This window comes from Tachypleus tridentatus, chromosome 2 (genome assembly GCF_004210375.1).
Source record: "Tachypleus tridentatus isolate NWPU-2018 chromosome 2, ASM421037v1, whole genome shotgun sequence".
In the NCBI taxonomy this organism is placed as follows: Eukaryota; Metazoa; Arthropoda; class Merostomata; order Xiphosura; family Limulidae; genus Tachypleus; species Tachypleus tridentatus.
Genome location: NC_134826.1, coordinates 112,003,814 through 112,020,809, shown reverse-complemented (window position 1 = coordinate 112,020,809; position 16,996 = coordinate 112,003,814). Strand labels below are relative to the sequence as shown.

General features: G+C 33.2%; 1 protein-coding gene across 4 annotated transcripts in view; it reads right to left on the bottom strand.

Moving 5' to 3' along the window:
- LOC143244855 (uncharacterized) overlaps positions 1-16,699 on the bottom strand; it is a 36,792-nt gene extending 20,093 nt beyond the window's left edge. The window contains exon 1 of one of the 4 annotated variants that reach the window (XR_013025350.1): positions 15,957-16,699. Coding sequence is in view for 2 of the 4 variants with exons in the window: in XM_076490271.1 (XP_076346386.1) it covers positions 15,957-15,980 (24 nt within the window). In the remaining 2 variants the exon portion in view is untranslated. Of the gene's footprint in view, positions 1-12,526; positions 13,073-15,956 lie in introns of those variants that run through there. The other 3 variants (XR_013025351.1, XM_076490271.1, XM_076490272.1) reach the window with 3 other exon arrangements.
- Between the last annotated feature and the right edge of the window lie 297 nt (positions 16,700-16,996).

Genomic DNA, 16,996 nt, shown 5'->3' with positions numbered 1-16,996 from the left:
AAATTCTTGATTTTATAGTCACAACTAATCAGTATTCAGAAAAATCCCCACTTTTCATTTCATAACTGATTAGATGTAACAAATAAGACCACCAACTTTAATGCAATAAATAATTACATACTAATTTGTAATATGACAGACCATTTCACATTATAATTAATAAAGTACTAAAAATCAATTAAATTTTGATGACATAAATGTTTAAATATTATAAGAGTTTCAGTTTTAAAATTTAACTGCTCAGATACTACGATATGTTAACGACTTTTAACATCATCAGTTAACACGTAGAATAAAATAAAGTTTTAAGAAACATCTTTTTAACACTATTATCAAGTTAGTATGCATATACTAAATTAGATTTAAAACCTAGCAAAATATAAGATATTTTAAAATATTTCTGATAAATCAGGTGACAAACAATTTTCTGTTTATGTGTAAGTAATAATAACAAGATAGGAAATTTCTGGCTGTTTCAGAATTATGTTTGTACTTTTTTATACCAAAACTATTAAGGATGCTTTATACCGTCCTTAATTTTGAATTACTGATCAGAAGAAAGGCAGCCTTAGTACTCAACATCCTTTCTAAAGGACTGAATGTCACTCTTATAATACCCACAGCTTAATATGCAGAGAATATTTGGTACGCATGGATTCAAAACTGGCTCCTCAGCTCCAAATTTTTTTCAGAACTATTCTGGATACCTACAGTACGTCGTTAAGTTTCTACAGTTGATAAGCAAAGCCAATATTTTGCCTCATAAGGGTAATACGTATCTAAAATAGAAAAGATGGAGAAAAATATGTACTGTCATATATATATGTTAAAAACTAATAAACGTAATAAGAGTACATCGTTAAATATATAATGTTTTTAAATAATTTAGCAACATTTTATCTCGTTATATAATACACGTATGTATTACTAGTAGAAAATGTGATTACCAGAATTCTCTGTTGAAACACATGAGATATTATAACTATAAAACGAGATATAATGTTGCTGAATTTTTTAAAAACATTATATATTTAACGACTTACTCATATTGTGTTTATTAGCTTTTAATATAGTTTATATATGTGACAGCCCAACAAATGTGTTTTCTCCAAAGTCGACCTACAATCTTACTTAAAGATTAGAGTAAGACTTTGTTCTTTTTTATCGTGCTTTGTAGTTGCAAAGTTATACGTACTCATTTTGTAACTTCAACGCTTAATGTTTTCAAAAATGTCGGAATAAATAGTTTCTTATAATACTTTGTAGCTGAACAGGAATTTGACGTTTTTATGTCGTTAAAGTAAATTGTGTTTTATCACGTTTTTGCGTATGTTAAAACCTACATATATTTCATTCTTCAACCCTAATGTTTGAATAAAACTCTTTTCGTTTTGTTCGTTTAGAACAATTGCCTGATAAGCCTTTAAGTGAAATATTTGAAAATTCTTTGTATTAAAATCCTTGATGGTGAGCTATTAATAAAGCTAACATTTTTACTTACATGAAGATCGATTCTGCATTTAACGACGAAATACAGTACATGCGAAAATAAATTATTGTGGTAAAAAATCACTTCATTTTATTAATATAATAGTTAAGAACAAATAGTAGAGTACTGTAGTAGACAATGAATTTCTTTTCGTTTGTTCTCTACTAATCTGTAAACGAGACATATAATTAAGTATCAATAAATAAGCTTAAAATTAATTGTAAGTTGCTACCCTCTTGCTATGTTTGTTTTTTCAGCAGCAAACTCTAATTCTAAAAAATAAGGTACGGCCTTACATGTTTTAATAAAAAAAACTACATGTTCTAGTTTTGATACGGTAATCAGAATAAGAAATATTTGTATTTTATACCCAAACCGGTATGAAAGATTGAATGTTTTACTGATTGAGTTGTCATTATTGTATCTGGAAAATTTCTAGTCCACACAGCCATGAGTGATTTTATAAATCAAAGTATGTGGTCACCCTATCATTGTTCTTTACACAACTTTGATTAGTCACATTCCTTTTTCTGGGTCTCTTCTCTCCTCAGTCTCTCACTGAGAAAGATATGAAAAAAGAAGGAATCAGAATCCTATCTATATATATAGTTTTTTCATTGGTTTATTTCTGTACGACTGATAAAAAAATGTTTGCAAGTAATTGCCTCACATAACCACGTACTACACTGATTAACTATTCCATTCTTGCACTACTTCGGATTGCAAACTGTAAGCCATCTCCTTCCTACAATTATCCCTCCTACTCTACCTATTGTTTATGGAGTTAACGTCTAAAACGTAAGATTAGCTTTTGAGGACTCACGTTATCCATAAAGTGCCCTCGACTCCAATTGTTTATTCCATTCGTATCGTTTTTAGATACTTCCTTTCTCGAGGCCCGGCATGGCCTAGCGCGTAAGGCGTGCGACTCGAAATCCGAGGGTCGCGGGTTCGCGCCCGCGTCGCGCTAAACATGCTCGCCCTTCCAGCCGTGGGGGCGTTATAATGTGACGGTCAATCCCACTATTCGTTGGTAAAGAGTAGCCCAAGAGTTGGCGGTGGGTGGTGATGACTAGCTGCCTTCCCTCTAGTCTTACAGTGCTAAATTAGGGACGGCTAGCACAGATAGCCCTCGAGTAGCTTTGTGCGAAATTTCCAAACAAACAAACCTTTCTCGAATTGGAGAGAAAAAAATTGTTTGTTTAGAATTTATAAAAAAAATCACGATATATGAAAAAAAAACCTACTTAAGATTCAACATGATTGCGTATATGTCTTGAGTTGTCTTCTAGGTCTAGGTAATTTTAAGATCAACATAAATAAAAGTTCATTCTCTGTGTGAATGTAAGGTTTCTTTGGAGATTGTATGATGTATTAGATATTTAGAGTATATAATTTTCTATTCAACTTTTGTTAAAACTCAAACCATATTAGAAAAGTGTTTAGTTTATCATACACTTCAAACTCCTTTTATCCTTTTTTCTTTCAACTGCTAGAAAGTGCAATGTTTTAAACAAGTAATTAACACTCCTACGAAAAGACGTTTCTAGTCCTGATTTCTCCAAGCCCGTTCCCCTGGCTGTGGTTTCGCTAGATAGTAGATAGGGACAGTGGGAATCTCGTTAATCCATTCATTAATGGATTTAAATGTCAATTTCATTTAAATACAAAAGTTGCTCTGGGGCCTATTAGGCCCCACTTTTCGTAGGAGTGTCAAGAAACCAATGCCTCTATCTGTTATTTTAACATGGCTAATGATATAAAACATGGTTCCGAGTTACACTGTAAAATCTGTGTGGTCCGTATTCGAATTGATTAATTACGTTAACTGTGCCTAATTCAGTATGTGTAGTTAAACTTAATAAAAGATGTATATTACTTTCTGTTTAATTGTTTTACTTGATAATTTTGTACAAAGTAGTTTTGAACTAATAGACTAGAAGAAATTAGGCTAGTCAACAACGCCCACCGCCAACTCTTGGACTTCTCTTGTGTGTTCGAATAGTGGGACTTGATTGTCACTTTTACGGCGCTCCCACAACACACTTGTATTTGTGGCAAAGAGTTGTTGTTGTTTTTGGAATTTCGCACAAAGCTACTCGAGGGCTATCTGTGCTAGCCGTCCCTAATTTAGTAGTGTAAGACTAGAGGGAAGGCAGCTAGTCATCACCACCCACCGCCAACTCTTGGGCTACTCTTTTACCAACGAATAGTGGGATTGACCGTCACATTATAACGCCCCCACGGCTGGAAGGGCGAGCATGTTTAGCGCGACGCGGGCGCGAACCCGCGACCCTCGGATTACGAGTCGCACGCCTTACGCGCTTGGCCATGCCTGGCCTTTGTGGCAAAGAGAGCCTTTGGAGTCGCAGTTTGGTCATTCTAACCATTTTTGTTATTAAAACTGCTTAGATACTAAAAATACAGATAATGCTAGTTTTGTGCGAAAGGAAAATTGCCATTTCAGTTTACACACAGCAAAAACAAAAGTTGTATTTAAAGATTGAAATTGCTTATAATCAAGGATCGTAGTTGAAATTCATACCGGGAACAGTTTATCCTTGAATGTTTTTAATCTGTATAAACTGAAATTGTTTAGATAACGAAACTCTAGTGTTATCTAGTAAAACTGGACTTAGACTGTGACATTTTATTGCAACATGTCGTTGTAAAAACTATGAAATTAAATAAACTTTGATCGTAAAATCATTTGTTGATAAAACACTTGAAAAAAAATAGCTTCGATAAACTCTGCAAATCTTTTTTGTAACATTCCTGTAACATGTTCTGCGATAACGCGAGCAAATTTCATAAGAACATTTTCCATCTTAAGTGTTTATCTTAAATCAGAATAAAGTCATTTACATATAAAAATGTACGGTTTGACGTGGTATTGTGTTAACATTGGACATCCCAGAAGCCTGAGGTGTAGTCTGTAAAGACAATTTAAGTCCATGATCCAGTAACACGTCCACATGCACACCTAAAATATCAAATAACTTTTATTAAATTAAAGTACTGTCTCATAGAATTAATTATGTAATATATATAAATTATATATTTTGTCTAGGCGCAAATAAGAATGAACGTCAGTGTTTCTTTAGTTCATTCTTGCTGCTGTTTTCCAAAAAACAACATTAATAGTATGACAATATTTTATTTGTAGGTTAAGATAAATGAAATGCGTCGTTTCACATTCAATTAGTTATTGAATTTTAGAATTTCTGTTGGCATTATGTTATTATGTGACCAGGAGTAACACTTAAGAGTCAATGATAAATTAAAGAGGCCAACATTCGAGAGTGAATGCAACATGTCTAAGCCACGTAATACAAACATGGCCAATTTTGACATCAGAAAAATCGAAAAGTGTTTGTTTTACTGATTGTACAAAAGTATCTTTGCACCAAATATCATGTACATTGACAAAAATACTGTGTAACAATTGTCAAAACGTGTAAAAGTTTACTTTTTTGTGACATCTACCCCACCCCACCCCCAATAATTATTAAAATTGTTAATTCCACCGTTTTTGTTTTTCAGTGTGTGGTACCTGTAGAAAAGTATCTTTGAACCAAATCCCATATAAATTGGTCAAAATATCACGAAATAATTGACTTAAATGTCAAAAATTATCCTTTGTTTTTACCTCTAACCTCTCTTTAAAAAATTCAAAATGGACAAGGTCAGCTGTTTTATGTTAATATGTTGAGCGCATACAAATTTTTATTTGTGCCACTTTTGATCATGGTTGCTGTAAATATGATCGCAAAATATTTCAAAATATACATTTTTTGTAGTTTTTCTTGTGACCCTAAAAATCTTTGAAAAAGCCTAAATGAAAGGAATAAAAAATCCTTTGATCATATTTTACTAAGGTATAATTCTTCCGAGTGTCAAGTCAATGTGCAGAGAAATGAAAGAATGCCGATCGATTGAAAAGTGTTTGGAATAAAAAGAAGCAACAGCAAACTATGTGTCTGAGGATACGATAATAGTAATTTTCCTGTGTGATCGCTCTGTTCCCAAATTTGACTTAAATCAGTCCATTATCTTGACCATTATTCTAGCCACACATGGATTTTCTTATGCTGTACTTGATATATCTGGCTGCTTTCCATCTATCTGTAGGTACCTAAAGATATTACATACACATCTGTGCCCCCCAGTGACTCAGCGGTATGTCTGTGGATTTACAACGCTAAAAACCGGGTTTCGATACCCGCGGTGGGCAGAGCACAGATAGCCCATTGTGTAGCTTTGTGCTTAATTCAAAACAATAACAAAAACAATAACAATACACATCTGTATACACCTCAAAATCTCAAACATTTTATTTGTAAAGGAAACTCAAAAATAAGAATCATAATTAAAAGCTTATTATTGTTTCAAACATGGGGAGCTATTTTCTCCTACAGTTACAGTAAACTGCAGTGTTACATATATATATGAATATATAAGGTGGTTTTGTTTGAATGATTTTTTTTTTTTTGCAAATCACAGACGTGTGGAATTGGAAACTTCGGTCTGAATGGCAAATTGTGTGCACAAGGGCTAAATGACCAGGAGAAAGACCCCTATAGGTTATAAAAAGTTGCCTTTGATTTTAAACTAATAACTAAAGGAAAGGTAGCCAGCAACAGTCGACGTAACAAAAACTTTGAAATGAATAATGAAATTGATTGTCACTTTTATAACGCGCTCAGAGCTAAAACATTCTTTTATTCACATTACATGTTGAACACTGGACCATTCACTCTGCAGCGTAACAAATAGGCTAGGTCCGTTTCCACTAGCACTTATAACTGAAAGTTAATAATTTGTAGAAAATTTAAAATATGTATATGAATAAGGAAAATTGTAACTAAAATCTAACACTCAGCAGAAATCTTTCTAAATTTTCGGTACTGGAAAAAACTATCTCAAGGTATCGTGATTTCACTTGAATTCAAACAGAATCTGAGCACTAAAACAGAAACTGATGAACTATACCTTTGACTTTAATTGGCACAAACTAACTCGTAAATTGAATAGCAAATGTGACTGTTGAATAACAAATTTCAACGTTTTATTCCTCGATTTTCTTTAAAAACATTACACAACAGGCTAGCATTTTTCAACTGTATATCATTCAAAATTTACATCATCTGTGACATATAACAGTAAAAACTGCAAAAAAATAATACTACAAAAAATAAACAGTAAGTTGTACATTGGAAAATTAAAACAGTATTTCTTAAATCTTAACACAAAAAACATTGAAATCTGAAATGGCAAATGAAATAACTTACGTATAAGGAACATTTATAAAATATCGAAATTTCATACAGTTCAACACGTTTTTGAGATAAACATATGGAACAATTTCTATATAGAGAACAGTTTGTTTTGCAAGAGTCTGATAAGAGTAAGGTCACTAGTGATATGATATACTATAAAATAATGTTTTTTCTAAACTTTCATAGAATATTTATAGTTATTGAAAGCGAAAGGCCTTAACCTAACGTTTAAAATTCGGTTTCGTATTTATCTAAAAACAAGATTTAAAAAAAAAAGCAACAACGACACAAAAAATAATTATTTAGCACCGGCTAATGCGTTGCAGTGTATAAGGTTAAAACTATATGTAGAAATTAACACTTCACTCGAGCCGAATTCTTGTAGAAAACAATGTGTGTTTTAATTAAATTCAAGCTACAACATATGTTTTGGCTCTATATCACACTGTTGTATCAGTTTTTTCAAATAAGTAAATAAACACTCTAATTGAATAATGTTTAATTTTGCACCTCGATTATTAAATAGTTTTGTGCGATAATTATGGAAATTTTATAAAAGATTATATAATTTGGAAAGTTATTTTTGTTTGTTTTTAATTTTGCACAAACCTACTCGAGAGAAAGGCTTTAAAAACCGTTAACGTCTTCAAAGGTCACGCCTCCTTCCACACCACGAAACAGCTCGGTTAAACTTTGCTGAGAAGAACCAAACATGGGACGTAGAAAAGTAGAAGAAGGTTTTGTTCTCTGATGAGAAAAAATTTAACCTGGATGGTCCAGATGGCTTCCAACGTTACTGGCACGATAAGGACATCCCACTGGAGATATTTTATACACGACACAGTGGAGGAAATTCCATCATGATCTGGGGTGCTTTCTCCTTCCAATGAACAACGGAGCTTCAAGTTATACAGGGGCGTCACACAGCAGCTGGCTACATTGGCATGTTGGAGAGAGCATCTTATTGACTGAAGGTCCTCGCTTGCGTGAAAATGACTGGATCTTTCAGCAGGACAACGCTGCAATCCACAATGCCCGCAGGACAAAGGACTTTTTCATGGCGAATAACGTGATTCCTTTGGACCATCCAGCGTGTTCGCCTGAGTTGAACCCCTTTGAAAATGTTTAGGGGTGGATGGCAAGGGAAGTCTGTAGAAATGGACGCCAATTCCAAACATTGCATGATCTTCGGGAAGCCATCTTCATCACTTGGAATAACATTCCAGCCAGCCTTCTACAAACGCTTATATCGACCATGCCAAAGCAAATGTTTTAAGTCATTGCAATGACGGCCGTGCAACTCACTACTGAGACCTCTTGTTGGATATTTCCTACCCTGTTTAGGACTTCTTTTTGGTATGGTCTTAAACTTTTGACCAGGTAGTATTTAGGCTAATTTCATAGTGTTCACGTTTTCCCTATTAAATACTGAAAAGTATTTTTATTTTTATTTTCCCTTTTCTTATTTTCATCTTTGAAAGCTCTACTCAAATAAGTGTTTGAGTCTAACAACACAAAATACATATTTTTTCTTTATGTTTATTGGTCTTAAGAGTTTGGCCAGCAGTATATATATATATATATACACACACACATACATATACTTTTATACACATATAACTCTTTTTTAGATAAAACGTTCAGTAATTTATAATCCTAAGCCTATGAAGTTAATATTTACAACAAAAAGTTCAATTATACTTTACGTTTTCTGTACTCAATAAATTTGAAGATTGGTTGAATAACATTAATCCAAATAATAATACGATAATTTAATAAAAGATGTAGTTCTACTGATGGAAAAACAAAACAAACTAGCAACGTGTAGTTTCTCCAAACCTAAAGTCATATACAGATCTATCAGGTGTCATACCGACATAGTTAGACTAATAGAGTTTATTTGTTTCAAAGTATTCACTCAGGGCTACCAAAATAACTATTTGTGCACTTCCAGTCTTAATTTCTAGGTGATAGACTACTCTGTAGGTATCTAGTCAATAGCAGCCAACTCCAACTGCTGGGCTACTCTTATATGATTGAACAGAGGAGTTAGACCGTCACTTCCAAATCACTCACGACACCAGAGTGCAACTTGGTAGAGAAGTGACGTGAACCATAAATCTTTGTATTTATAAGCTGACTTCTCTAATTAGCAGGCTATGCCTAGCCCAGACTAATTCATTGAAACTTATGTACCTTATTTGAAATTACCATACAAACGTTTTCAGTAACTAAAAGCTAGACAGATGGTTACAATGCTGCTTATATTTATGTAAGTGCTTAAAAGATAAGTAAAAACTTCATAATAGAAATTAATAATGGTAAATTGCTGATTTTTAGTGTGTTATCATTAAACTGTTTGTTTTTTAATTTCGCGCAAAGCTACTCGAGGGCTATCTGAGCTTATCATTAAATAATGTCTTCATAAACGACACTGTGATTCACAAACTACTCACTCAAAAGAAAATAACAAAACAGAAGGGATATAAAAACATTATTTGAAATACTTTATAACACTTTGATTTATTAGACTACCTGATTTTCTGTAGTGACGTCTATGTAGGTAGAACAGACTCACAACTTATTCAGATAATGTCTGAGAATGTAAATAGACAACAACGGTGTAAATACCCTGAACTGCAGGTATGACACACTTCCTAATGTCAATTACAAAAGAAAAAAATTCTTCGGGAATTTTAAAAATCTCTTCACCGTATTTTCATTATATACATGTTTTTAATTAAACATTTCTATGAAAAATAAATTATGCAAAAATTCTAAACCTCGTCATATAATACTAGTTATTAAAGAATGTTGCTTTCGTAAACTGTGTTAATAATACTGAACAGTATGAAATTATTCAAGCACTTTTGAACGACTGTGCTCGTTCAGACTATTTTCATTTTGTAAATTTTACCTTTGTTATTTTCTTTGTACTAAACAAGGAAGTAACTCTTTCAACGTATATTTAAATAGCAGTGTAACCAGCACATCATTCCGTTAGGCTTAACGTTTACAATGAATTTTCAGGTACTGATGACAGGTCACAGATGTTATTATTTAGACTGAATGCTTTAGTGCGTAAAATTGCGGTGTGTGAATATTTGTAGTTCTTTTACTGTGATAAAAGTAGACATAACAAAACAAAGTCATTTTATTAATCGAGTGTAAATACATGTATTTAGTCCTGAAGCATTAGTGTGAAGACAGGGCCAGGTAGGATTGTTGGACTAGAACGCATTAAATAAGCTCCATGCATTATCTTAATTAAACTGTTTATTACTACTGGTGAACCTCGTACACAGTGTGTGGAAATATGACTTTTAAAATAGTATAAAAGATAAAAGATAATTAGGCTATTACAAGGATCATGCTACTAGTGACAACAGGGAGCGATAGTGAAGAAATGTTTTATTCTAACAAAAAACATTATTTTGATTACTTTAGAAACAGTTAAAAGTTTAGTATTATTAACAAAATTGACAATTGTGTACTTTGAAAAGACTATACTTTGTTCTTAACAAACATTGAAGAAATATAAGGCTACAGACTGCGCTTGAATGTCTTGTATATTATTCTCAAAAATCTAAACCTAGATAAAGGCAACGTTTTTGTCACCTTCATTCAGGTTTTGAATATTTTAAAACCTTCTATGATCTAAATTATTCTACAGATTCAGAATGACTATGATGTAAAATGAAATAATTATCTTCAAAATACGAAAAAACAGAATTGCTTGTGAATATAAATTGTTATTAATATATGCATATTTCACGTTTATGTTGTAATCGCATACGCATCTGAAACTTTCTTCCTGATAAATATATCAATATATATATAAGCGATCTAAGAATAGAAAAATAAATGCATTCGTAAATAATCTATACTGACTGATGTTCGTTTACAATACCATAGACTTGTTTTTTTTTTAGAGAAACTACAAGTGTAAGAAAGAGAGGGTTGTGAGTCTTTAGCTGCACGGTATAATATGATATTTGTGTTTTACCGTTTCAGAATATTGGGTATGCTACAAACTCGAAAAGAAATCTACTTATACATTTTAACTCAGAGATTTAAAACAATGGGATGAATTTATAATATATACATATGTTCTATACTAATATTCGCTTCTCACTGTCGGCAGCCGCTAGTTTTTCATAGAAAAATGGTGGATAAGAGTATTTCTATAAAATAATAATAATAAAGATACGATCAGGCGACAAAGCATGTCACACACATGTCATTCACTTACAGACAAGTTAGATCGGGTTTTCAATTACATGGATCCTATTTCAATCTTCCATGATTTAAAAGGGTTAACAGTTTGACGTTCTTTAGTCACTTGTAAATTTCATTTTCTATCTTTTAAAGATTTAAAAACCACTTTTTAAAATTTAATCCCACTTAAAGAGTAACTAAAGTACGTTTTTTAATCAGCGTAATAGATCAAATTATCAACATTTTAAACTATAAAACTCCTCACGTTTGAGTTTAAGCACTTACATATTAGATAAAGTCAACATTTATAGAACAACACCTGATCATTTATAGGATAGGTAATGTACAATGCGTTATAGCTTGTCATATACATCAGTTCAATTGAAAATAAAAATAAAGCAATGTCGCCATGAATAATTTTTTATGCTGTTATGTTTCTGATCCTGTAGGTCAGCAATAAGTTTAAAGACTTACAACACTAAAATTCAAGATTCGATTCTCTAACGTGGGCAACATGAATATAGTCCATTTGTGTTAGGAAGACAACAAGAAGTTATGTTTTCACTTTTTGCCCATTTTAAAAATTTGCACATTTCAACCTTAAAAACTTTATATCAAATTCGTAAAAAAAATAAACTCTTATCTGAAACTAGAAAGGTATCGATCCTGTATAGCTGTAGGTGAAGGGTGATTTTCTTATAGCAAAGCCACATCGGGCTATCTGCTCAGCCCATTCAGGGGAATCGAACCCCTGATTTTAGTGTTGTAAATCTTCTACAACAACTTCTACGGTTTTACAAAAACACTAAGAACTGTGAAAAATAGAAATGAAATAAATCCGATTTACTCCAGATATGCATTAAAAGTCTCGTAGCGTAGAGAGTGAACTCAAAATACATGGACAAAAAAATATTTTATGTTAGCAAATCTAAGTCAATGATACACAAACATAAAAGGCATTCTCGTTTTTGTATCGTGTACTAAGCTTTTGATTGTATTTTATCTTACACTGTATGTTGATACTATGCATTTTGTGACCTTAGTCACATATAGATACAACCTTAATGTTCATATCTTTGTCTTATGCATATGACTTAGCTTTAAAGTGTCAATAAAATAGACACAGTAAAGGTATAAATTATAATTGACATTGTTCGATTTATTTTCCTAAATGCTTTAATAACCAGAGATAAAGACTTGTACGTACTTTTCACACGATAGCTTACGGCGACATTTGGTTTAAACTGTGTTTATGATCAAATTATTGAAAACGCTATACCTACCTTGTTTGTTTAAGCTTATATCTTTTGACATACATACGTAAAATATGTAACATTTGAGATACAAGTTCGAGCTGTTATTCTCTCTTGCACATATACAATCTAATTTAACGTGAGAAAGACAATGAAGTTAAACAAAATACTAACATGTAATTACAATTGAAGAAAATTAGTTAGGAGGAAGGAGTTCAGTGTTTCATTGAAAATTGGATAAGTTTCATATCGTGGGTTCTGCTCTTAATGACTAGAAATAACCTTACCTTAAGCATGTATGTCAACATCGTGTCTTGACTTATGCTAATCTCTTTGATGTATCTCCTGAAGGTAAACCTGCCTTGTCCTGAGTTTCTTCTGGCCTCCAATTACAGACGTTATTCAAATCCGGAAGTTACAAACGTAAATTAAGGTAATAAAATTTGTAAAGCAAGCAACACTTGACTTCTGAATAGAACAGCTCAGAATGTTTCCGGAAGAGATTAATGTATTCTTACAAAAAGCAAACAATATTTTACTAAGACATACTTTAACCGCCTACTTACTGAAACAGGTTATTTATTCTTCAGCAATTTCAGTCTTTCACCAATTAACAATATCAAATAAAAAAAATCCTTTAAGGACACTGGAAATTATACAAGTCATTTTGAGGTCACTTGCTCATTGTGTGTAAAACAAAGAAGTGAAAGCATAATTTCAAATATATTTTACCTGGTTCGTACATGATCGTAATGAATAAAATATATTTTTTTTAATCTTGTAGTATCATTTGTGTTTTATATATACTGCTGGCCAAAATCTTAAGACCAATGAACATAAAGAAAAAATATACATTTTGCGTTGTTAGACTCAAGCACTTATTTGAGTAGAGCTTCGAAAAATGAAAATAAGAAAAGGGAAAATAAAAATAAAAACTTTTTTAGCATTTAATAGGGAAAATGTGAACACTCTGAAATTAGACTAAATACTAGCTGATCAAAAGTTTAGGACCATACCAAAAAGAAGTCCTAAACAGGGTAGGAAATATCCAACAAGAGGTCTCAGTAGTGAGTTGCACGGCCGTCATTGCGAATGACGTAAAACATTTGCTTTGGCATGTTCGATATAAACGTTTGCAGAAGGCTGGCTGGAATGTTATTCCAAGTGGTGAAGATGGCTTTCCGAAGATCATGCACTGTTTGGAATTGGCGTCCATTTCTATAGACTTCCCTTGCCATCCACCCTCAAACATTTTCAAAGGGGTTCAACTCAGGCGAACACGCTGTATGGTCCAAAGGAATCACGTTATTTGCCATGAAAAAGTCCTTTGTCCTGCGGGCATTGTGGATTGCAGCATTGCTGATAGATCCAGTCATTTCCACACAAGCGAAGGCCTTCAGTCAATAAAGATGCTCTCTCCAACATGCCAATGTAGCCAGCTGCTGTGTGACGTCCCTGTATAACTTGAAGCTCCATTGTTCATTGGAAGGAGAAAGCACCCCAGACCATGATGGAACCTCCTCCACTGTGTCGTGTAGAAAATGTCTCCGGTGGGATATCCTTATCGTGCCAGTAACTTTGGAAGCCATCTGGATCATCCAGGTTAATTTTTTTCTCATTAGAGAACAAAACCTTCTTCCAGTTTTCTACGTCCCATGTTTGGTGCTTCTCAGCAAAGTTTAACCGAGCTGTTTCGTGGTGTGGAAGGAGTTGTGGCCTTTGAAGACGTTTACGGTTTTTAAAGCTTTTCTCTCGTAGATGCCGTCTTATTGTTCTTGAGCTGCATTCTGTGTCCGTAAGGGCCTTAATCTGGTTCGACGAACGGCTGGTGTCTTGTCGGACAACCTGTCAAATTCTCCTGCTCAACGCCGATGAAATTTTCTTGGGTCGACCACTTAAAATTTTCGTTCCGTATCCCTTAGGGTCTTTTACGAAATTTGCAACATCAATTTTACTACGCCCAATCTCACCAGCAATGGCACGTTGAGAGAGACCTTGCTTTTGCAGCTCGACAATTCTTCCACGTTCAAATTTTGACAACTTTTTAGCCTTTGCCATGGTTTTACCCAATGTAACACAGGAGATGTCAGTGGGAGATGTTGACAATGCTAATGCTTGAACAAAAATGGCTAAATTTCGTTACGTGTTTACCGACTAATGCTTCGTTTCAGTATGATCTTAAACTTTTGACCAGCTAGTATTTAGGCTAATTTCATAGTGTCCACATTTTTTCTATTAAATGTTAATTTTTTTTTTTTTTTTATCTTCTCTTTTGTTATTTTCATTTCTCGAAGCTCTACCCAAATAAATGGTCGAGTCTAACAACGTAATATGCATATTTTTTCTTGATGTTCATTGGCCTTACGATTTTGGCCAGCAGTGTACATATATTCTCACATAAACGATTAAACCTTAAACATAGGACTCTTTAATATAGAAAGAGGAAAGGAAAACATCTATAGAAGAAGACATAATTACTCCTCGTTGAGTTTCTCAAAGCAGTATATTCATTACACGCGCTTAACATTGTTTTGTTTCATAATTATTTTATTATTATATTGCTTTGTTCTTGAGAAGGAATAAGAGTTGCGAACTGGCTGTACTCACAAGTATCGAAAGCAAGATAATTCGTTCTACATTGTACAATATTTAAGCTTATTCTGGGCTTTCTACTTTTGGAGTCATTCACACTTGGTTAAGCAAGAATATAAATACTCTCCACTCAAGTAAAGTGTGTTACTTTCTATATCATAACTCTCCCTCTTTACCTCACCCTGTAACACTAATTTTTTTTATTTTTAATATGTAAAAACTAACCTGATACTTTCATGTTACTATATCAAAACAATTTTATAGTATTATTTTTATACTGGTCTGAAGCTATATCGTCTAATAAGCACTACAATAACCACAATACTTCGGAATTTTCAACCTTAAATGTTGCTGAAATTGGTAATTCTTAAAAATATAATTACTATCTACCTCATATTAAGTTTAATAACTCCTCTACAATTTTAGTTTCTCAGTCTTACGTATGCACTTACGAACTCTTAAAATATAAACTGATGTCATTGAATTCTACAATTTCCAAATTATAATAGAACACTGGTCATGAATGAAATTTAGTGCATTAATAACAACTTATATGTTAGCATACTGTTTGACAGATAAAGTAACTTGGTTATTTATCAAGTGTTCGTGCATATCTTTCGTTCATGTAAGAATAAGTAAGGCTCTTGAATATTAAGCTTTATTCATCCTGTTCAAATCTTGGTTTTTTCAAATATTTCACAGACATACTTGCTCATAATATTATTTAGTCAGCTAATCAATGTAGTTAGCTAATAGAGATAATTTACTGATTCATTGATTAATTAGTTGTTATAGTTCTAGAAAATTATTCGTTTAACAATTAATTATTGATTTTAACTATCTGCCTTTCGTCTTTCACAAATACATTTGTTTTTTCTAAGAAATGCACCTGCCACAATCAATTTAATTAATTATTTCTAGTTCATTGTTCAATAAATAATATTTAAATTTAAAGAACGCATTACTTGAATATTTAGAACAAACAATCAGTTTTCTAGACTTTACAACTTGGCTTCCAAAGCTAAATTGTACAATTTCTTCACTTATTAAGCACGCGATTTAGCTCTTATGAAAACTTTCAAGCACTCTTTTTATAAAGTGATAAAGCTTCAAAGAAACACTTACAATTTCCTGTCGCAAATGATTCATTGTCAGATCAAAGCTAGAGGTGAATTTTCTACAAGAAAAAGGTCTGAGTCTTGGATTATACCATCATTAACGTTAGGGGTCGAAAGAGACGCATGCATACTAATTGAAGCGTCTACTTCTTCCCCAACATCACAGGTACTCCATTGTCTGCGAAATGTTTCAGATCGCTTTAATTTTTCTTGATAAAACTGCCGACACCGCTGAATAATTGTATTTCTTGCATTTGTATTTCGAACAAAGACTTTATCATCCCGTGAGGTTTGTTGTTCCTCCTCTAGAGACGAAAAGGTGTTTAGAAACAAGGAGTGGTGTGGATTACCTGCTTTATTCATTATGTTGATCTGCAATTCGTTTATGGTAATAAAACGTTAGTACATAGGTTTTTCACATGACCTAACACTGTCAAAAACAAAATAGAATTTGATAATAAAGCTTTATTAATCTACTACATCATGATGATGCATGATAAATACATGTTGAATTTCAGGCCTAAAATTTAAATAAAAAATACACTTCAGCGGACCGTATTCACACTTTGATAACGTTGGCCTGTTACTCCAGACGAGTTCAGAGAGAGAAGAGTATATAAACGCATTTACACAATATCTAGAAAACAACACTGCTACTGCCTGCCAGTAGTGAGTGAGTGCAGCTTTTCCCCTTCTTGCTCGTTTACTTCCCAGTGCACACCCTCAACTATGCGCATGCGAACTGGTTCTACCCTAAGGTTCTCGGCCGAGCAATTGAAAGCTTTCGTTTTGTTATTTTGTCACGTGATAAAGCGAGAAGTTTGTTTTTTGGAATTTCGCACAAAGCTACTCGAGGGCTATCTGTGCTAGCCGTCCCTAATTTAGCAGTGTAAGACTAGAGGGAAGGTAGCTAGTCATCACCACCCACCGCCAACTCTTGGGCTACTCTTTTACCAACGAATAGTAGGATTGACCGTCACATTATAACGCCCCCCACGGCTGGGAGGGCGAGTATGTTTGGCACGACTCGGGCGCGAACCAAAGCGA